The sequence below is a fragment of the Dioscorea cayenensis genome, chromosome 8 (genome assembly GCF_009730915.1).
Source record: "Dioscorea cayenensis subsp. rotundata cultivar TDr96_F1 chromosome 8, TDr96_F1_v2_PseudoChromosome.rev07_lg8_w22 25.fasta, whole genome shotgun sequence".
Taxonomy (NCBI): Eukaryota; Viridiplantae; Streptophyta; class Magnoliopsida; order Dioscoreales; family Dioscoreaceae; genus Dioscorea; species Dioscorea cayenensis.
In genome coordinates this window covers 15,770,828-15,793,298 of record NC_052478.1, presented here as the reverse complement: position 1 = coordinate 15,793,298, position 22,471 = coordinate 15,770,828, and the positions used below count along the sequence as shown (strand labels likewise).

At 38.5% G+C, this 22,471-nt stretch overlaps 1 protein-coding gene and 2 non-coding genes across 3 annotated transcripts; 1 reads left to right on the top strand and 2 right to left on the bottom strand.

Annotated features, from left to right (window-relative positions):
- The first annotated feature begins 740 nt into the window (after nucleotides 1–740).
- Nucleotides 741–10,711, top strand: LOC120266889 (conserved oligomeric Golgi complex subunit 1). The gene is made up of 6 exons (XM_039274537.1): nucleotides 741–3,055; nucleotides 5,329–5,523; nucleotides 6,321–6,604; nucleotides 6,819–7,004; nucleotides 9,330–9,507; nucleotides 10,049–10,711. Exons 1-6 carry the CDS (start codon nucleotides 842–844, stop codon nucleotides 10,214–10,216), a joined length of 3,225 nt encoding a protein of 1,074 aa, XP_039130471.1. The 5' UTR covers nucleotides 741–841; the 3' UTR covers nucleotides 10,217–10,711.
- A 2,127-nt stretch (nucleotides 10,712–12,838) lies between these two features.
- LOC120268106 lies at nucleotides 12,839–12,945 on the bottom strand. Its single transcript, XR_005538776.1, has one exon. It is a non-coding gene; the product is annotated as a small nucleolar RNA R71 (small nucleolar RNA).
- A 7,296-nt stretch (nucleotides 12,946–20,241) lies between these two features.
- Nucleotides 20,242–20,348, bottom strand: LOC120267998. Its single transcript, XR_005538668.1, has one exon. It is a non-coding gene; the product is annotated as a small nucleolar RNA R71 (small nucleolar RNA).
- Nucleotides 20,349–22,471: the final 2,123 nt, after the last annotated feature.

Sequence of the window (22,471 nt, the reverse complement as noted above, 5' to 3'; positions counted from 1 at the left end):
AAATACCAACTACTTACGCGAGATTTCTCCTTCGAGATACCGGTGGAAAGGGAAAAGCTAAAATTACAGAGGTCATACGGAGAGACAACTCGAAATGGAAAAAGTCAAGACGCGAGTCGAGAAAAAAACTCTATGTATACTGGCTCCAAGAATTGCCTCTTGGGGTTACCCTACTGAACCCCTCCCCCCACTTCCTCTCAAATCGCGAAAACTACTGCACCACTGACTCCCCATGCAAGGGCATTTTTGTCCATAAAATTTGAAAATCACTCCGTTGACATCCGTTATATGCTTTGGGGGTTTGAAAACCATATAGTTTAAAAAGGAAGAGTTTTTAGGGATTGCAAAACTAATGGGGTGTTTTTGGTAATATTACAAACTTAGGGGTTTTTTGGCAATTTCCACTATAAATTATAAATTAATATTAATAAATATACACGATTTTGTAGTTTCTAATGAAAAAATAATAATAAATTATTAAATATTGTAAAAAAAAAAATTAAACATTATGACCCGATTGACCCGGTCAACCGGTTCTTGATTGAACCACTCGGGTCACGGGTTAACACCACCAATATGACCGGTTTCTTATCCGGTTTCTTATTTTTTCGATTGAACCGATCCGGGTCTGACAACCTTACGCAACAGTGACCACATCAAAAATTTACTCAACAGGTTTTTGACCTTTTATTTTCACACGGTAGCTACCAATTTTTTTTAATACCAAATTCCAACCACGTTCCATTTTCTCCCTCGCCACTGCTCAACGCCTTTCTTCTCCTTCCCTTTGCGCCATTCCAGATCTCGTCGGCGTTTCCCGCATTTCCCTTCGCCGGAGCCAATGAGGACTCCCACCCGCGCCTCCCAGGCGTCACCGCCGCCGCCTTCGCCCGACCCTTCTCCCCGCGATGCCGAAGCTCTCTTCCGCTCGAAACCCATCGCCCAGATCCGCTCCATCGAGTCCTCCACCCGCCTCGACATTGACGCCAAGAGCGAAGAACTCCGGCAGCTCGTTGGCCGGAGCTATCGCGACCTTATCGACTCTGCTGACTCCATCCTCCTTATGCGCTCTTCCTGCGACTCCATCTCCTCCAACCTCTCCCTTATCACCTCCTCCCTCTCCTCCCTCTCCTCGGACCCTGAGTCCCGCCCCTCTCCTTCCCCTGCCCGTGATCCCGCCCGCGCCCGCACCTTCGCCCTCGCCGCCCGCGTCAAGTACCTCGTTGACACTTCCGAGAACATCTGGGGCTGTCTCGACGAATCCATGCTTCTCGAGGCCGCTGGCCGCTACCTCCGCGCCCGCGCTGTCCATGGTCTCCTCGTCGACTCTGAGATCCTCTCCAAGTTTCGCCTTCTTGCGCATCAGTGGCAGATCGTCGAGAGTTTTCGCCCTCAGATCTCGCTGCGCAGCCGCGAACGCCTCTCAGAGCCTGGCCTTGCTGTTGCTTCTTATGCCGACGCCCTTGCTGCCGCTGCCACCATTGATGATCTCACCCCCCAGCAGATCTTGTCTCTGTTTCTTGATTCCCGGCGATTGTGGATTTCTCAGAAGATCGCCGGCTCTTGCTCCAATCTTGAATCTTTTACTGCATTGATGTGTGATGTTGTTCGGATAATTCGGGCCAGCTTGGGGCAGGTTGGTGAGCTTTTCGTTCTTGCTTTGAATGAGATGCCGTTGTTTTATAAGAAGGTTCTGGGATCGCCTCCGGGAACTCAGCTCTTTGGAGGAATTCCAAATCCAGAGGAGGAGGTGAGGATTTGGAAATCATACCGCGAGAGGCTTGAGTCTGCAATGGTTCTTCTTGAACCAGAGTTTGTGGCCAATACTTGCTCTTCATGGTTGAAGGACTGCTGTGATGAGATCTTTGGAGCTTTGGCAAATGGGAAAAGATTGATTGATGTAATTGAGAATGGACATGGTTTGGCATCTGCTGAGAAGCTTGTGCATGAGGCTCTGGACAAACGAGAAGGGTTGGAGGCAAGCTTGGAGCAGTGGCTTAAGAGTGTTTTTGGATCAGAGATTGAGTCTCCCTGGAGCCAGATTTGTGGGCTCATCTTGAAAGATGGGAAGGACATTCTTGAAGATAGGTTGGAGGAGGCCTTCTTGAGAAAGATGAAAGAGATTGTATTCTCTAGTTTTGAGGATTTGCGGAAGACCAGTGTAAAGGAATCTGTGGAAGCTATTGTAGCCCGTGATACCAATGGAAATGATTTCCACGCTTATCTGAAGAAACCTTCCACTGGTGGAGGAGTATGGTTTTCAGATCCGAATCATTGCAAGGCAGGGCCTTTGTATAGTTTGAAACCAATCAGTGATGAACATGACTTCAAAGGTTGCCTCAATGCTTATTTTGGACCTGAAGTTGGTCAGATCAGGGATGCGGTGGATACTAGATGTGGAAGCATACTAGACGATGTCTTATGCTTTGTAGAGTCATTCAATTCTACTTCGAGATTGAAGGAAGTAGTGCCATATCTCCAAGATAGTTGTTACAACACCATATCGGCCATACTGAAAGAACTTGAAGATGAACTTGGGCAGCTTTCTGATTCTTTAGGAAAGAATTCAAAGGACAAGAATTCTCAGCCATCTTCTATGGTCGTGGAGAGGTCCCTTTTCATTGGGCACCTCTTGTTTGCATTAAGGAACCATTCTAGCCATATACCATTGATACTTGGTTCTCCACGACAATGGGTGAAAGAAAGAAGTAGTGCTGTGCTTCTAATGCCGCAATCACCTTTCTCAAAACAATCTAAAGTCTCATTTGATTCTCCAGTCTCCTTTACACCTAGACGGAATGTGATAGATAGTCCAAGAAGCCCTAGAAGGCAATTCAGTGATAGTACTAGGAGGCAGATGGTTTCAGCAGCTGCTGCTTTGTTTGTAGCGGATGATGGTACAAACCCTAAGCTTGATGAACTCAACAAAAGACTGCAAGAACTTTGTGTCAAAGCTCATAGCTTGTGGATAACATGGGTGTCTGATGAACTATCTTCTATTCTTTCCAATGATCTCAGAAAAGATGATGCGCTATCTTCATCAACTGCTTTGCGGGTATGTGAATTAATTTATAGATATTCTGTAAACAATTGTCAATCCATTTAACTTGAGAATGTGCATTTGAAAATGTTTTATTCTTCAAATAACAATCATAACATAGTTTGAAAATGTTATGTGAATGTCATTGCTAAACGTAGGGGGACAAGGCCACTACCTCACCTATAAAACAGAGAATCAGACATGACTGTTCTTTTGTTGCAAAATAATGTTTTCATGTGGGCTGTTGCTCACAATTGCTTATAATGTGACGAAGGGAGATAGAAGTTAATATTTTTCTATAGCTATAGTAAAACATTTGTTATTATTACTGCCAATTCTGGGTTGAAATTCTTTAGGTAGATTGGCTAGATTGGCTAGTCATAGAACTAGGTCAAAAGAAATTGTTTTAGTTATTAAGTCAGATGGATCTCTGATGATAGATAGATTAAGTTTAGACATCAAGGATATGGTGAGTGTGTTTTGCAGTTCATTTAGCCTTTGCTTTCTTGTTAGATCATTGTTATCCTTGCTTTGTATTCAGATCTAAACTAGTCGTTGTTACTTTTTTCCTTGTGCCCTAAAGTGGTTTTCTTATATACATTATGTTTAATCTTTTTTCTGTGTTGAGCTAACTATGCTCTGTAGCCACATAGCTTCTACTCTGACATCACTATTCATATTTGCTCATTCAAATCTTTGATAAATTTAAAGGTTTCACCTTCTTCAATAACTGAATAAATGATGCATCAGGTCCTCTTACTTGTTTGCCATGAATGTTTCTTATAGCTTTAACATTTAGTGTACTGTCATATTTGCCTAATCTCTTGTGCTTGCAAACTAATTCTCCTGAATTTTTGTGATGAGGACATTTTTATGAATTATTGGTGATTGGATTAGTTTTGCAATTTTGACATTATTGAAATTTGTACTTGACACTATAGGTTTATTAGAAGCAAGCATCAAATAGGCAGCACATCAGTGAACCCTAGTTACAAAATTAAAAGGTTCTCTACTGGTATTTTATTTTTAAATAATATTAGAGTTTTTAGGGAGATGAACATAGTATATTTAACGAGAGACAACTTGTAATATTAGTTTGTACTTAAGCAACTATTTTTTTTAATTCTTTTTTTAATTCTTTTAATTTTTTTTTTTGAGGTGTTATTAATGCGTATCTTATGTTGGAAGTGCATTCTTGGTCCTTGAACTATACCCCTATGTATGTTTTGGTCACTAAATGCAAAAATGATTCATTTTTGGTCTCTGAAGTTGGAAAGACTAAGAAATGTAAGACCAAAGTGACTCACATTTCCATTTGTTTAGGAGAACTTCCTTTGAATTTTTTTTTCTTAGTTTAGGGATTGAAGTTAACCTTTTCTTGCTTTGGGATGCTATGAAAAGTACTCTTTCAACTATCTATATTGATTTCATTGAGAGCCAAATTGCACTTTGACCTATCTACTTAGGATTGAGCTATTTTATTATTTGAGACAGAAAATGAATTATGACTTTCAGCTAGGCCTACCAACTACATTATTATCATGGTTAATAGTTACTTGATGTAGTTTTCCTATGATCTATGCTTGACACTTGAGATGGTAGATTTGCTGATTAAATTTGTTGTTTTTTTTTCCTGCTAGAGGACCATGCTTTATTCATAGGCATTTTGTAAATCATTTATTGCGTTGTATGTAATGCAATTGATGAAAAGGTAGTTTTTTCAGTTGAAGAAATTATTAAGAAAGAATCAACAGTTTATGAGCTTGTGCGATAACCAACATTGCTCACCTCATTTAGAAGATGGAACAGATGTTGCCATGAAAGTATTTGATAATATGTTAGGAATTTTGGTTGATTTGAGCTAAAATATGTTGTAGGAAATGTGATAACCAATGTTGTTCACTTCATTGATCTATGGCACTGTTCTTGATTTGTTTCCTTCAAAGAATTTACGTGTAATTCCGGAGAAGGTAATCATGATAGCTGTGTTGATCAAAAAATGTTTTTATTAGTCAAGCAAATTTCAACTTTTGAGCTCAAAATATGCAAACTATCTTGGTTTCTATCTAAGAATTACATAAATTGCAGGACAAATCTTGAATTATCCGCTTCTGTTAATATTGTGAAATTTGGTATGTTTGTAGTTGTTGGAGTTCTTAGCTCTAGATTCTATTTTCTAGAATAAGGTTTTGCCATTTTAAACTGCAACATGGTATTTTGATTGCTCAGTTTCATTGTTCTCTTGGGGATTATTAGTTATATGATTGTCTCATATACTGTCTATACAGGGTTGGGAAACAACTGTCATCAAACAAGAGGATTCTAGTGATGGCACCGTAGAGATGAAAATATCTCTGCCTTCAATGCCTTCTCTTTACATTACTTCTTTTATTTTCCAATCATGTCTACAAATCCATAAAGTTGGTGGTCATGTCCTAGACAAAATTATACTGCAAAATTTTGCCTGGAGATTGTTGAAGAAGGTATGAATCTTTATTTTGAGAATGAATTCATGTCCCTCATGAAATCAAAATCGTAGTCTTTTGTTGAATAATGTGAATATCAATAAAATATTCTGATATTATTAAGGATGATGTTTTCAAGGTATTACTGTTGTCTGCATCTTTTAGGAGTTGACCTTATTTTTAACCTAGCACATTGAACATGCTTCATAATCATGTGTCACAGTTTTACGGAAGGGGAACCTCATAAATTAGAATTTGATCCTAGATTTCATCATGAGTTATAACTTTCGTGCAATGTTGAACTGCTTATAACAATTGATAAGTCAAAGCTATGTCTATATTTATATATTGTCCTCACTAAAGCTATGCCTATATCTATATTTGTTGATTTTGTTCTATTACTTTTTAAACAAGCATGTTTTGTCATGATTTTATTTTAACTAACTTTGTCTCATAAAGTTTATATTGTTTGAAAGTTTATTTTATTTCTTAAGCATATAAACAGACCCGTCAAAGTAGAAAGTACAGCAATCGCTAAAATCATGCTTTATACTTTTATAATATGAAGTCAAAATATAAAATAAAAAATACTGAATAGTTTAACATTTGGCATGTATTCATCACCTCAATGTCATCTCACCCTAAAATGCTCTTTGATCTTTGTCTTAACTGAATATTTTTAGCCATCTTCATCTTTGAAGAGTTACTATTTTTTCTGTTTAAATAGATGCTTGCTTGTATACATTGACAGCAGTATATTGTGGTCCCAGTAGTCTGTGCAGTCATTTTTCAGACTAACTGGGTTTGTGATATAGGTGGTCGACATATATGCAGATTTTACTCCAACTATTGAGGCTCACGATTCTCGGGTGTCAGAGAAAGGAGTTCTGCAAATTTTGTTAGACCTACGATTCTGTGCTGATGTTTTATCAGGGGGCAGAGATCCTACAGCCAACAACTCTGAATCGGACACAAACACACCACTACCACCTGTTAGAAGAATGGCGTCACAATTTCAATCTGGATCTCTGAGTTCAGAGCCTGTGACCCGACTAATACATAGGCTTTCGCAAAGGCTTGATCCTATTGATTGGGCTACGTAAGTTCTGCCTTTAAGCACATTGGTATGAGAAGTAGAAATTTGATTCTTCACTCATTAATTTCTGGAGACAACTGATTAATTCCAATTGCTAATGAAGAAAACATTACTTATATTATCATTGTTATACTTTTTATCAAAGAAATTATCATCGGGCTGGTGAGATACGAAGTTTTGACTTTGTTATATCTTATTTATTTATTTATTATTGCAGCTATGAGCCTTATCTCTGGGAAAATGAAAAGCAATCATATAAGCGGTATGCTGTTCTTTTTGGGTTCTTGGTTCAGCTCAATCGCATGTACACTGACACTGTTCAAAAATTGCCTACAAAGTCAAATACAGACTCAAATATTTTGAGGTGTGGCACAGTGCCACGATTTAAATACCTCCCAATCAGGTATTTCCTTTTTTTTTTTTTTTTTTTTTTTTTGGTTTTTTTTCATTGTTTAACTTTTCTGCTTTAGAATGCTTGCTAGGACATATTCTTGTGATTGTATTGTTGATGAACAAATCAATGCTGCAAACAGTTGCACAGTGGTGTGGTAGTGTTCCTTTGTCAATCCAGAATATCAAGGTCAGGAGGTGGGAGGAGTAGCTTATGAAAACAATTATAAGATTAGTAACAGGCATATATAGAATCAGTTGAAGGAACCTAAAATTGAATAATACCTGATTGTTGAGACTGCAGTATTATAATTTAGGATATTAAGTATGGGCTTTTTAATATGATTGCAATCGGATATATCAGGCATTGTACTACTGAAAGACTCAAATGAACTTGGCGTACTACTGAAAGACTCAAATGAACTTGGCAGTAGTAGGAAAAATGGTTAGAACTAATTCATTTTTTAGCTGATACAAGTTCCTGTAAATTCTGCTATACTGGATTGTACCCACATAATATCAATAGCCTTTTCCCCTAATAGTGGCAATTAGGAAATGCAAATAATGGGAAAATTACGAGCTTGATAAGAAGAGGAAAGCGACATAATAATGTCCCTGGCAAAGTATCACTTTTCCAATAAATCTACCAATTTGCACCACTGCTTTTGAGATTCCTCATTTTTAAATTATTTACTTGTAAGATCCGATCACACTTAACCCACTAAAATTAAGTATGGAAATGACTCTACTATCATTCTCCTTTACCTTTGCCATTTTCCAACTATCATCTTTCATGGCCTTCCTGGCTGGCTTGGTTGGCACTGGAATGGCTTGGTGCATGTGTGCTGAGCTTGGCTTGGCCTGCTGGATTCCATAGCGCCACCTCATGGTGCTCAGGCTTATCAGTGCCAGCCTGATGTGTTTCTGTCCTTCTCCAACAGGAGGGTAATCTTGTCATTAATAATAGTAATAATTATAATAAATAAACAACTCTAACCTAAGAGAGGGAGGAATGAGGAAGTGCTTGATATAGCAAGGATAAAATATAAACAGAAAAGTCAGAGGAGCTAAATCATCTTAATAAAAATTCTCAAGGACTTTTAAGTTATTTACCCTTTAATTTATATGGGCTAATTTTTGGTATTTGCTTATTTAAAAATCAAAAGAAGATTTTGAAGAATCCATTGTGGCTTGGTACATGGAATTTCTTGTTCTTTCTACCTACAAGTTGTTCTTGAACTTTTCCTTGCTATATTTGACATAAGGTTTGCAAAGTGGTAGGATGTGGTACATCAACAAACTCTTACAAATTTTAATTACTTAAACTTATTTTTTTGCAAGTTATGATAGCTCTGTTAATGTCTAATGGTGTCCTTATGTAGGGGATCATCTGTCATTTGCCCCATGATAATGGTTCTCTATTAATGAAATTTCCTTAGGTTGTATTTGATTTGTGTGTCAATAAGTATTAGCGATGAGTGTTAAGTGGGAGGACTAGATTAAGTGGAGTACCAAAAGGAAGGTCAGTCTTTGAGTGTTGGATGGATGGTGGACTAAATTCAGGAATAAAACTGTCATTTGGGCGGACTAGGTGTTGGTTAGGGCACTATTTGCTAAATTTGTTGCTTATCCTTTAATAGAACTTTTTTTAGCTATGGGCTATGTTAATAAATTTACAACTATATTGTATTATGATAAATTTTTATATTTCGTTGCAAAAAGAGAAGTAATTCACCAGAACATCAAATTAAGGTACATAAGTATGTTTATTGAGCTGATTGATTTGCAATGATGTATAATAGTAGTCAAGGAGCAATGAGGTGAAGGGAAAACAACCAGCATGGGATAAAGATGCGCTGATGAAGGGGGTTTGATTTGGTTTTGTGAGGGTGTGTATTTAATCAATGTCATGGTATAACTATATTTTCCACCATGATTTATACGCAAAGTAAGGGTATTAATAGAATTAGTCTTCTTCTGATGAGACTAGCATAGCCTCTGCAACTAAACAATAATTTTTATGGTTTAGGGAATTGAAGTGTTCTGACTGACAAAATGCAAGTGTTTTTTTTTTTAAAAATAAAAATTTTTGTTTTACCTAAATTCAATGGTCAGAACCTAAATATTACGCTTAGCCATAATAAATATTTAGTGAAAATTTTAAAAAATATAAGTGATATTGTGTGCGCCTCAAAGTTGGTTGTTTGATTTATAAGTTTGGTGAAATATCATGTATTTCACTTTTTCGTATTAGAAGCCATTTGTTTTTACTTTAATGATTATTTCGTTTGTTATTTAACTATTCTGCATATTTTCTGTTCATAATTTTACTTTGCAGTGCTCCTGTCCTATCTTCAAGAGGCATGCATAAATCTGCTCTTCAGTCATCCACAGATGATGCATCGTTGAGTCCGTGGAAAACTCATTCAAATGGCCAACAGTTACCAAAGCCTGATATGGATGATACTATGAGTTTTGGAGTTGCCACACCATTGCTGAAGTCCTTCATGACCCAGGTATATCATTCGGTCAAAGGGCCTATTATTCAGGGTTGTGATGCATATAGACCATGAGCTTTTTAGATGTAATCTTGATGTTCAATTAATGGCCAATTAATGGCCGTCAAGAGTACAATAGGTGAAGTTTGAATATATTAAAATGGAAGTTCATTAGAATCTAGGCTTGTAATGGATATAAATGGCTTGAAGAAATTGTTCTGTTCAATTGGAAGCTATATGAACTCTGGATTGTGATCACCCCAGACTATCAGGGTCCTGTTCTGTTACCTGGAGACAGGTGCTATGAGCCAAATTTAGTTGCTCAATTTCAACATGCTAGAAATCACACTTATGACAGCTTGAACATTTGATTCAACTAAAGGATCACACACTCTTTTATTGACATGGGTTTTACTAATTCATCATGCTTATCAGTGATTTCAACATAAGTGTAACTTCAGGTTATTCACCTGTAAAATTGGTTCTTCATTGTCATGGCATCAGTACCCTTTTCTGTATATGATTACCTCTAATGGCAATGAATTACTGTCACTTCTAGGTTGGAAGCAAGTTTGGAGAGAGCACATCACGGTGGGGATCTATGCTTTCTGCTGATAGCCAAGTTAGCAAATTCAAGGGCATGTCAACAATTGGAGACATGCTTCCTGCCCCAGCTGCAGGACTTTTCTCATCTCTTACAGCAGGGGCCTCCAAGTTTGAGTCATGATCCTGAGTGAAACCCTGCTGATTTATGACTAAGGTTCTTACCAATGATAAGTGGATTGCATATATGATCGTTGTTTGTCTGAGCTGCAGGTGCTAAGGATGCAAGCACTGTTACCAAGTTGAAGATGTGGAGTTCCCAGGTTTATATGGAATAGAATTTAAAATAAAATTCTTGGCAGATCAATGAATTTTGGAAGCAATGATTTTGAGTAAAGAGAGAATTGTGTTCATCCATCTGAGATGATTGCAGAATTTCTTTGAGGAAAAGTCCTGTTCACTGGTGGAAAAGAGGGAGGTACATGAATTTCTTTTCTTCTTGTATTGAGGGGCATTGGAATGTGGGTGGTTATTCTCACATATGTAGATTATTGAAATATATATGTAGGAACAGATTTGTGGTCACAGCATTGTCATGTATTGTTTTTCTTTGACAACAACAAAATAACAGGCAGTCCTGATTTCCCACAGAATTGTGAGAATTAATTTTTTGCGAGTATCAGTGTGTGCAGAGCATCTTTATGTCATATTCAAAGCATTGAATCTTAGTTTTAACAATTGACTTGCTAGAGTTGTAAAACTATCGATCGTGAAGAAACCGCTTCAATATTTAAAAATAAGACATTCCTAGTTCATGATCCGAAAGTGCTTTTATATAGCAACAGCTCTGAGGCCTTTTTATTGAATGGGCCAAAACAAAAAATTGGGAAATGTAAGAGCCCAAAAAAAAAAGAGTACGAAATAACCCAAAATAGAATTTTATCTTAAAATTTTGAGGCTGGCATTCCAAATTCTCGTTCCGAATAATATATAAAAGGTTTATAATAAGGAATTGGGGTTAATTTGATGAAAATTAATACAAATTTTAAGGGTCTTTATAATTTAGCACGGGCAAATATTTTGCATTACATCTATTCATTGATGGGCGCCTGCCTGCATATTTTATTTTTCGCTAATCTCTAAACAATCAGCTTAATTCTGATATAATATTTTTATGATTAGGCTCTCCCACCCAATTATTATTTTTTATTTTTTTCAAAAATCTGTCTTCTATGATCATCTAGGAATGTATAAAATTTTATCCTACTAGGAATTCGATGATCTTGACTGCAATATGCTTGTAAGATGTTCACTTCGTTCCTAGCAAAAAGCCATTTATTGGCAATTATCATATCAACTTGAACTCAAAATAAATGAGTAAAGGGCATAGCCAGTGTGATAATGTTGGCAAACAACAAAACAATCATAATGAAATCAATCCATCAAACAATAAGAAATAAGGTGTAATACTCCAAATGGTCTAACTTGTGCACCTTACCTCTTCAATCCATCTATTTCAATTTGTTACCGATTGAGTATCTCTATTATTTGATATTGACAAAAACTAGTTTAGAGACTAACGCATGTTAATTTTTCTGTTAACTACTACTGGCATGGTTTTTTTTTCATTAAAATATTATTATAAAAATAAAAAAAAAGATAAAAAATCTAAGATCACCACCGGTGTGGCTGCAGCAACTGGAGAAGGAGGAGGATGCAGAGGACAAGAGCGAAAAACTCACAGTGGAACTCAACTCCGTTGTGGCACTACCTCGCAACCTAGAGCAAAGCTTAGACACGAAAGTATAAACTATGAACTGCTATCACCGGAGGTTCTAGAATAGTTGACTTTAGACTATCGTAGACCAAAGCCTAGCTAACATCATACTTTTTTCTCAATTCATCCTTACATTGCTATTCTCCAGAGGGGATCCTTGTCTAAGGCCTTCTTATCCTCTATGTTTACACAACTTTTAGTTCATGTGGTGTCTTTTATATTTGTTTCTTTATACATTACTTACAATTAAATAATCATCTCCATTTTGTAGACTAGATAGTGTCGTCAAAGAAAATGCAATAGTACTTCTTGGGGAATACGGTCCTCTCTTGCTCATGCACGGGAGATTTATTACTTGACAACCATGCACTTGTGGTCGGGGAGTAGTGTAGTCATTCTTCGACGATATGCACCCTCACCATCAAGGTTTTGGCACCATTACCACGGACCCGAGGATACTCGGAAAACACCTACCTCACTACTTTAGTAATTTTTTGTTATTTATTTATTTTTTCATTTACTTGTCTTTCATTCATCTTTTTATTCTTCGTGCAACATTTCGCATTCTTCTAATGTTCTTTTGCAAGCAACTTGTGTATGGCCTGTGCGAATCCTAAGAGGTTTGTAGAGTTGGATAGTGAATCCTCTACCATGGCCGAACAGAGGAAAACATTTTCTGGTTATGAGCGACGACAGTTTATAAGAGAAGATTTTAGTGTTAAAGCTTCAATGATGAATGGCAATAACATTGATTTGGCTTGCTCAATCAGAATGATTCAAAATACAGCATAGTTTGATGGTTCACAGATGAAGACCCAAACGAGCACTTGTCAAGATTTTTGTAGATGTGCGCCACTTTTGAAGGTGAACGGGGTTTTATATGACACGATTAGACTTAGTTTGTGTTCCTTCTGTTTGAGAGGAGTAGTGTATAAATGGCTTACATCACTTCCTTAGGGTTCTATTAAGACATGGGCAGACATGGTCAAAAAATTTCTCTACAGGTATTTTCCTCCAAGCAAAATGACAAAATTAAGGCAAGAGATTTTTGTATTTTATCAAAGGGATTCAAAAACATTGTTTAAAGCTTAGGAGAGTTTCAAGGAACTCTTGTGAGAGTGCCTACGTCATGGTTTCACCTCTTGGATGCGAGTTTATATTCTCTACAATGGGTTGCATTATCAAACATATCAACTTATTGATGTGGCACCAAGTGGTTCACTAAGCAACAAATACCATGGTGAGGCTAAGCAATTATTTGAAGGCATTACAAGAAATGAGTCTCATTGAGCACCAAAGGCATAAAAAACCTGAGTTGCTGGAGTTCATGAATTAGATGACATCATTGCTTTAGAGGCTAATGTTGATGCATTGATAAGGAGGTTCGATCTTCTTATGACAAAGAAAGTAAGTTCAAACTCGAAAGTGGTGATGCTATGTGTGACATGTGAAGGACGAGACAATGTTACTCAATGTCCCATCTTGGGGATGTCAATTGCTCCCATGGAGCAAGTTGATTTTGTGAGTTGTAGATCATGACCCCAAGGCAACCCCTAGGGCAATATCTACAATATGGGGTGGAGAAATCAGCCGAATTTCCAACGGGGAGGCTAAGGGCAGCAGAGACCTCCATAACCTCTAGGTTTCCAATACCAACCATCACCACCAAAGGAAAGGAAGTTCTCTATAGAAGAGTTGTTGGTAAGATTTATGGTGAGCAAGTAAGATTTGACACGGTGAATACTACCTTGAGGAATGTCCAAGATTCTCTTCAAAATCTTGAGAACCAAGTGGGGTAATTGGCTAAGCCAAGTTCTAAACGACCATAAGGGAGTTTCTCTAGCAACATTGAAGCCAACCCATGAGAGCAGCTTAAGGCTATCACTTTGAGGGGTGATAGAGAAGTTGAGGTTTGGCCAAATACTAGACCACTTGTGGAGAAGAAAAAGGATGTGGTAAGAGATGCAACCTTCGGGGATGAGGTTGACATTGAGGACAACCACAGCAAGACTAAGGAACCTCAAGAAGATCGACCATCTCCGATATGGGAATATCAACCAAAAATTCCATACCCAACTAGATTGAGGAATGATAAGGAGAATACCCAATTCAAGAAATTCATGGAAGTATTAAAGTGACTTCACATTAATTTTCCGCTTGTAGAATATTTTTCCCGAATGCCGAATTGTATCAAATTTATGAAGGAATTTCTTACCAATGGGCTCAAATTAGAAAAAGCATCTTCCATTTTCTTGGGGGGAAAGTTGTTAGGCTATTCTCTAAAGAAATCTACCAAAGAAGATCAAAGACCCTGGTGGGTTAGAAATTGAATGCAAGATTAAGGATTCCAAGGCATTGGCTGACTCGGGGGCAAGTATAAATGTCGTCCTGTACAAGCTCTTTTTGAAGTTGGGGCTTGAATAATTGGAACTGACAAGAATGACCTTGCAACTTGCTGATTAATCCATTCATCACCCTTGATAAGTGCTTGTTTATATATATAGTAACACATCACTTTATGTATATTAAGCATGACTTTTATTATGTTTTTTTACTAGTATCACGTATTTTTTGTGATTTTGTGCAATAAGTGTGTGAAGGTTATTTGAGTTGAAAGGAAGCAAAGATAAGGTGCATTTTTTGAAGTTCATCTGTGAGCCACATGGCTAAACACATGGGCTAGAACATCTACATTGGCATGTGTGCCGATTTCTGGCAGTTTTAGAGCCATTTTGACATAGCAGAAGGGCACAAGGGTAGTTATATGCATGTGTACCAGCCTATGTATGATTTTCAGAAGAGATTTCAATTGTATGAAGAGCCAGGAAGCCACACACCCTACCACATGGCTGTGTGGCCTCATAGGGACAGTCACACCCGTACATTGTAGTCATGTACTATAGTAAAATTAATGCAGCAAAATTACTGTAGTAATGCTAGAACAATACATGGCATTTCACATGACTATGTGGAGCCCCAATTTTTAGATTTAAAAAGCTGATCATGGAAGTTTTATGTATCTTTTTTCTCAAGTTTGAGAAGGAAAAATGGCTTTGGTTTAGAGAGAAGGTTTTTACACTTAAGGAAGCATTCCTTCACCAACTTTCATCAATTTTACCATCATCATAGCTATTAGGAGAGTCACCAAAGACTTGATTAGGAGGTGATGTACCTAGCTTTGTTGGAGGGATTCTTGAAGATGTTGGAGCGGCTCATCAAGCCCATCATCACAGATTCAAATGCGGAGTTCTTTATGAATTTTACTTATTTTCATTCATTCATTGATTGGATTTTGTAATGCTCCATGGAGAGCTAAACCCTTAGTGGGTACTTGGGCTTGTGGACCCTAGAATCTAATCTTATATTGACTTTTATTGTGCTTCCTTTAATTGAGTTTTATGTTGAGTTTCAATCTCTTGTTTTCATTACTATACAATCCCTATTAGCTATATCTAGCTTCACTATATATTCTAATAACTCTACTAATAAGAGAGATCACCATTAGGATTAATTCATCAAGATTGAAGAGGTTTGAGAAGGTGAGCCATTAGGTAGCGGAGCATCCCCTTTTCTTTCCCATTTGATAACCCTATCTTCATATTCCAAGAATTCTTTACAATTGTTTGTGGTGTTAGGCTTTGAGAGAACTCTCCACCAAGACCTTGTATGAGATTAGGGATCTATCACCTAAAGATAGGTTTCGATCTACTTTATGAATCGGGTTAATTACTTGGGATCCCTAGAACTCCAAGCGGTCATATATGGTGTGAGGCATCGAGAGAAATCTCCGATGAACCTCGTAGGGGACTAGTCATCAGTTGCTTAGAGAAAGGGACTGGTGTGTCTTTGGATCTCCCATGACTCAACTATACCCATTTAGGAAGCATAATATTAGTCCAACACTTATAATAAGATTCTAGGGGGAACATTATCTAGGTTGCCCATTTATCTTGATTGATTCCTCTCTATTGATTTTATTGCTTGCTTTCCTTTTATTGTTTACCACTTGTGTGTTTTACTCCCTTTTCGAGGCTAGATAACACAGTTTTAAGTTACTACTAGTACTCTTGTTCCATGTGGATTCAACAACTTGACCCTGTACACTTTTTTACTAGACAACCCGTGCATTTGCGGTCACGCAAGGCATGTGTCAGGCCTCGCAGAATTGTCAATGATGTGCTAGTAAAAGTGAGCAATCTAGTCTTCTCGGCTAACTTTATTGTTCTTGGTGTCAATAAGAATGTAGAGGTCCTAATCATTTTAGGCTGATCATTTCTAGCCACTTCCCGCACTCTTTTGGACCTCTAAGACAGGAAGATGATGGTCTATGCGGGTAAAGAAAAGGACGTCTTCAAGCTCCCTGAGGCCATGAAGCACCCCAAGGAACAAGATGACACCTCTTATGCAATTGATGACATGAAACTAGTTCCTTGTGATTATGTAGGAATTGTTGATGCTTAATCAATTGGATGAGTATCTAGAAGGTATTTATGAGAGCAAGTAAGACAGAGTTGGTGAAGGAACCCCCGAGCAAGCCATCAGAAAAACAAATGACGGTGTCACCCTCAATGAAGAAGGAAAATGGCATGGGTGGGACATCGTGGAAAATGGTTGGAAGAAAGTGCATCAGAAAGCCATCCGAGCTATAAACAACATTGATAATAAGGTAAAATCCTCATTTATGCTTGACTTAGGTGCGTACGAGATGGACTCTTGGCTCTCACTCAATCTACCCGGTGGAATTCCATCACCAATAGGCAAGCTGGGTGGTAAGACCTTTCTTTTTGAGACTCCATAAAGTAAGACCACATGTGTCAAGCTCATGACGTTAAACAAGCACTTCTTGGGAGGCAACCCAAGTTTAAGTTTTCATAATTTTTATTTGTTTGGTTGGATTTTATTAGTTGTGTGAGTTTTCATTTTCTATTTCTCTTGCGGATATCTCATTCATATTTTGATACCATAAGTGTGCTGAGTGGATTTTTGTTATTTTTATCGAATAAAATCAATGTGTTTTTCATTGTTAATGATCATGATTTGTATTTTGATGAGAATTTTATGTGTATGGACAAGATACCAGGAAATTGGAGGATGTGCGGGCAGCATACAACCCACACGGTATCAACAGAGAGGTTTATGGACTCTATATGTCCACAGAGGTTGTGCACAGCCACCAGAGGGCTATGCGGCCTCCATGCACCTGCATCTAGGCAACACAAGGATGGCACCCGCATGCAGCATGTGTCCATTAGATGGACACTAGGCCATTATCCCCTTCCTCTCTTATTCTTTATAAACATCTCCTCTTCTCCTTGAACTCCTTTTTACCATTAAAACCTTCAATTTTGAGCTAAAATTTCAAAGATTTTCAAGTCTCTCATCACTTACAAGCTCGCATCTTGCAAATCTACTTTTAGCTTTGAGTTTTTGTCATCTTTTTGGATTTTCTTCTCCAAACTTGGGTGAGGTTAAATTTCATATTCTTCTTGATTTTCATGATTAAAATGATGCAATAACCAAGTTTAATGTTGGAGAATGATAGTATTTATGAAATATGAGCATTTTATGGTGTAAATCCAAGCATGAGGCTAATGGTTAGGTCATTTTTGACCTAACCAGAGCCTCATGCGGCCTCTGTGTGGAAGCATGACCCAAGTTGCATGCTTGGGCCATTTTTCTTGCTTGGATTCCATGGATTTTTACGGCCAATTTTTCATATTTCATATTTTGGGACATTCTAGGCTTGATTTGTGCTCTTTTGCTTGTAGGACTATGCCGTACACAAAACCCCTAGCATCTAAGTGTCCACAAGAGCGAGCTAGCCCACCTTCAATACCGCAATTCGCTAACGATTGTTTCCAAGAGCATTATAATGTATTGAAGAGGAAGCCATTCGCCCAAACCCACACATTTGATTGGGAGACATTTGAGCATTTGGGTTTGGTCGATGATATTTGATGGTTGGTGGGCTTCGACCATTTACTCTCCATTTTCAAGATTGACAAGCTATTCTATGAAGAGCTTACTTTAGAGGTGCACAGTACATTCAAGATCGATAGTGCCTTTATCCGACTTTGCTGACCAGGAAGGATCTGCTTCCAATTACATGGAGAGCATATGTCTATGAGCTATGTTGATTCCGTGGTTTTCTTGTGGATATATGTTCAAGGTTTTGTCACAAGCATGGATTGCCCAAGATTGCCATTTGACTTCCTGATTTCTGTCACCCTTATTCATTATGGCATTCCATCACAAGGGGTGGTGATGAGTGCATTTGATATAGATATTTTATATACCCTATTGTGTGTTTCACTTGTCATTTTAACATGTTTTTATGATAAACCGATACTACTTGAGGAATGTTTCCTAAATTGTGCAATTAATTGGGTTTGAGACCAAAAGGAATGAAAGAGACCAATTCTGACGCAAAACAGCGTTGAAATACAAGTTTCAGGACAAGTAGGGTCCGAAGCATACCCATGCTTGGAAGCACGGTCGGAAGCATGGGCATGCTGAACCCTCATGCATTTTACTAGAGTTTGTACAGAATAAGAAGCACGGTTTCACTGCCGCTAGCACCATCATGCTGAGGGAGCACGTTCTGTAAGCACAGGCGTGCTTACCCTATTTTACTGGAAGTTCCATGAGAAGATTAGCAGGGTCACTATGCGCCTTGCATGAGCATGCTCTCCAAGCACGGGCATTAAGCATGGGCATGCTTACCCTGTGTGATTTACTGGAATTGTGCAGAAATCAATCCCTAGGGTCTGGAGCCAAGCACGGTCATTAGCACGCCCATTAGCACGGGCGTGCTTACGTCGGGAAAGGGTTATTTAAGCCCTAAAGTTAGATTTCAAGTGTATCTTCTTCTCCTTTTTTGGAGGTGCGAGTTAGGGCAGCAGTTAGCACCATTTAGGGCCAGATCTGGAGGGGAGATAAGCATGGAAAATGAGGATCATCAATGATAACTAGTGTCAAGCCTTCTCTGACATGATTTTGAAGCAAGAAGAGAGTTTAATGGATTCTTTCTATTTCTCTTGTTGCTTTCCTATGGTTGTTTATAAGACAATGAGAGGCTAACTATCTTTCAGGGCCCCAGATTATGAACCTTGACTTCTAATGCTTTGATTTTAGTGAAATTGATTCTTGAGTTTCCTTGTGGTCTTCATGTTGTTCATATCGCTTATCATTCAATGTGTTTCTTGCCTTGATGCTTGTATGTTGCTAGCTTAATGGGGGACTTGCCAACTAGCCATGTATGCATGAATTCGCGTTGCTATTTTCCTCTTTGGGTTGCCATTGCATTTTAAGTTACTATTTAACCTTAGATTGATTTGCTGTCTAGAGGATGATACTTGTCTAGCTAGGGCACACATTAGGAAAGAGGTTAAGTCCGCTCTGAGCCGTAGCCAAGGACATACATACCAAACCCTCCGTGGTGTTCACCACTGCCCAAGAAAACTCTTGAATCATTGCCTAGTCATTGCATTTGTCAAGGGGATGAATTCGGGGCATTATCTTTTCCACTGCTATTTCCTCAACCCAAACCCTGCCTCTTCTTTCTTCTCTATTCTTCTATTCTTTTGTGGATTAATTAATTCAACCCTAATCTTTGAACCTGCTATATACTGGATAATGAGCGAGTATTGAGAGCTATACCAGTCCCTGTGGATTCAACTATCTGATCCTATTAGGTACACTTTGTTTTTTGTATGACCCATACACTTGTAGATACACAAGTGGTGTATCAAGTTTTGATGCTGTTCGCCAGGGACTGGAAACTCTTGAGAAAGTTTTACTATCTAGTAATCTAGCTATTTTTCTTTATTTCAGTCTATCTTACTTTCTTTTATTTTTATTTTGTTTTTGATTCGTTTTTTTGCTGAACTGGTTTACAGGTGTTCTTGCATGACCAGAGGAAGTTTCTTTTTTATACTTGTGAGTCCTAATCTAGAGTTAGAGAGAATATTGCACAGAAGGTTAAGACAAATTAATCTTAGAGACATAGGTTCAGGGGAAATCAGTATTGAGGTTGATCAGAATGAACCAATGGCTGTGAATCAGCAAAGAAGTATTTCAGATTATGCTAGGCCAAACTTGGAGGGAGCAGGGTCCAGCATTGTTCGTCCTTCTGTGATGGCAAATTATTTTGAGCTAAAATTGAATTTTATATAGATGATGCAGCGATGTGTCAGTTTGATAGATTTCAGGACGAGGACCTGTATGAACACTTGAAGAACTTTTTGGAAATCTGTGACACATTCAAGGCAAACAATGTGTTTGAGGATGCAGTTCACCTTCAACTCTTTCTATTCTTAGTGTGAGGATGGGCCAAGTAATGGCTAAGTTCCTTGCCACAAGGGTCAATCACTATGTGGGCACAGTTGCTCGAGAAGTTTCTTACTCGATACTTTTCTCCTGCACAGATTATGAAGCTCAGAAATGACATATCTTCTTTTCGAAAGATGGAGTTCGAAACCTTGTACGAAGCATGGGAGTGGTATAAGGAGTTGTTGAGGAAGTGTCCTCAACATGGGATTGTCGAGTGGATGTAGATTCAAATTTTGTACAATGGTTTGAACTTGGCTACCAAGAAAATGTTAGATGCGGCAGCCGGGGGTTCTCTTTGTAGTAAACAACCAACTGAAGCTTATACTCTTATTGATGACATGGCATCGAATGGCTACCAGTGGAGCTCAGAAAGAAACAAGCTAGTGAAGTCTACAGGAATTTATGAGGTTGATGCATTGACTACCCTAGCAACACAGGTGGAAGCTATTGCCAAGAGGTTAAATGCTATGCAAGTTCAACAAGCACTGGTTATGAGTTATGAAGCTTGGGGTGACCAAGTAGGGTTGATTGTACCATCTTAGGAGGGGCCTTCTAGCACTAAGCAGGTTGATTATATCGGTTAGAACAACATGTTTCAAAATAATGCCTATAGTGGTACACAAGTAATACAATGGTACCCTAAGAGGGGTGACAACACCCCTTGCGTATGTCCTGCAAGTGCATGAGTTTGTCGAGTAATAAAATCCCAGGTGAGTGGGTATCGTATCCACATGGAGTAGGGAATAAAAATACTTAAATTGTTTCTTAACCAAGTGAAAGATGAATAATGGTTTTGTTAACAAGATGTAATGTAAATAAGAATAAAAGAGACAAGAAAGAGAAGCACAAGTAAAGAAGAGGTAAGACAATCGATATAAATGGGGTACTTGGATATTGTTCCGCCTAGGATGATCGGTTCAAGTGCAAAACCCTCTATTATGCTTCCTAACTAATCATTAATGAGTCGTGGAGATCCTTTAATACATGGTTCCAAATCTAAGGTCAACCATGCCTGACTCTATACATGTCTCGGAGGAGAAATTGAACAATCTCAACACCTCACACTCGTACAGATTCGCAATGAGTTCTAGGGATTCCAAGTGATAAATCCTCTTCCTAGATGTAGACCTAACCCTTTGGTCAAGGTGGAAGGTCCCTAGTCACAATTAAGCCCTAGGTGCTAAAATCACTTCGACACTTCACTCCGTTGCCTCTACAACTAAGCCCCAGCGGAATGTCATCCCTTAGCCCATTCACTCTACTATGACCGCAAAGAACTCGAGGAAATGGAGGTAGGATAAATCACAAACGGAGGGGAAAGGGGACGCTCCGCTACCTCTCGACACACCCTCTCAACCCTTTCTAATCTAGCTTTGTCTAACTCTCGTGCTGTGTCACTCACTCACAAGGGTTACCAATAAGAACTATTAATCCTAGTGTCACTCTAAGGGAGTATTCATTCAGTCAAACATTCAAGATTGGAACTCAATTAAAGCATCAATTAATGAAAGCATAATAAAAGGTTTAATGGAACAAATACATCCTAGGGTTCACAAATCCAAGTACCCACTAGGGGGTTTAGCTCTCCATGGAGCTAGTTACAATCAACAATGAAATCAAATGTAAAAGCAAGTAATCCATAGAAAACCCCCTCAATAGTCGTGACGAAGGTCTTGTGGAGAAGCCTTGACTCTTCCAAAGGTCCCTTTGTCCGGCCTAGGATACACCTCGACGGATCGATGCCGACGAAAGCTCTCCCACTAACCTTCTTCCAAATGGAGGACGATGTCAAAGCCGCCCTCTCTCAAGTTGGGGAAAAGATGGAGAAAAGAATCCTGAAATCGGCCTTAAATAGGGCTGGAATCGGGTATCTACACACCCCTGTGGATTCTCCACACGGGCCTGTGAAAATTCCACACGGGCGTGGATAATGTCCACACGCCCATGTGTATTCTCTGAACTTCCCTTTTTCGGCTGGCTGTGAACAGAACCTGCTACAGTAATGTCCCGAAATACTCCCAAATCCATGTTATCATCGAGGTAACGTAAACGGGCACACGTTTATGTCGTAGAGCACCTTGTTTCTTCAATAAATGGCTTCATTGGTGAAGATCTAGCTATCAATGCACAAGCCGGGATACTCAAATGTGACTGAGTTTGTGCCCCTCCAAATTATTGTGATAACTTGAATACAAGGAGGCTGACACACATTCTTGCATCTTGAACTCGACTTATGACTTTGCATTTGAACCTTCTCAAGATTTCCTCCAAATAGTGCATTCACGACCTACAATGGATTCTTTCTTTAACATTCAGCTTCACAACCCTATA

Excerpts from the sequence above, each read along its gene's own strand:
- LOC120266889 (XM_039274537.1), top strand. The coding sequence starts at position 842 with ATGAGGACTCCCACCCGCGCCTCCCAGGCGTCACCGCCGCCGCCTTCG. Across the intron at positions 5,524-6,320 it reads CCTGGAGATTGTTGAAGAAG|GTGGTCGACATATATGCAGA; the intron begins GTATGAATCTTT and ends TTTGTGATATAG. Across the intron at positions 7,005-9,329 it reads TTTAAATACCTCCCAATCAG|TGCTCCTGTCCTATCTTCAA; the intron begins GTATTTCCTTTT and ends TTTACTTTGCAG.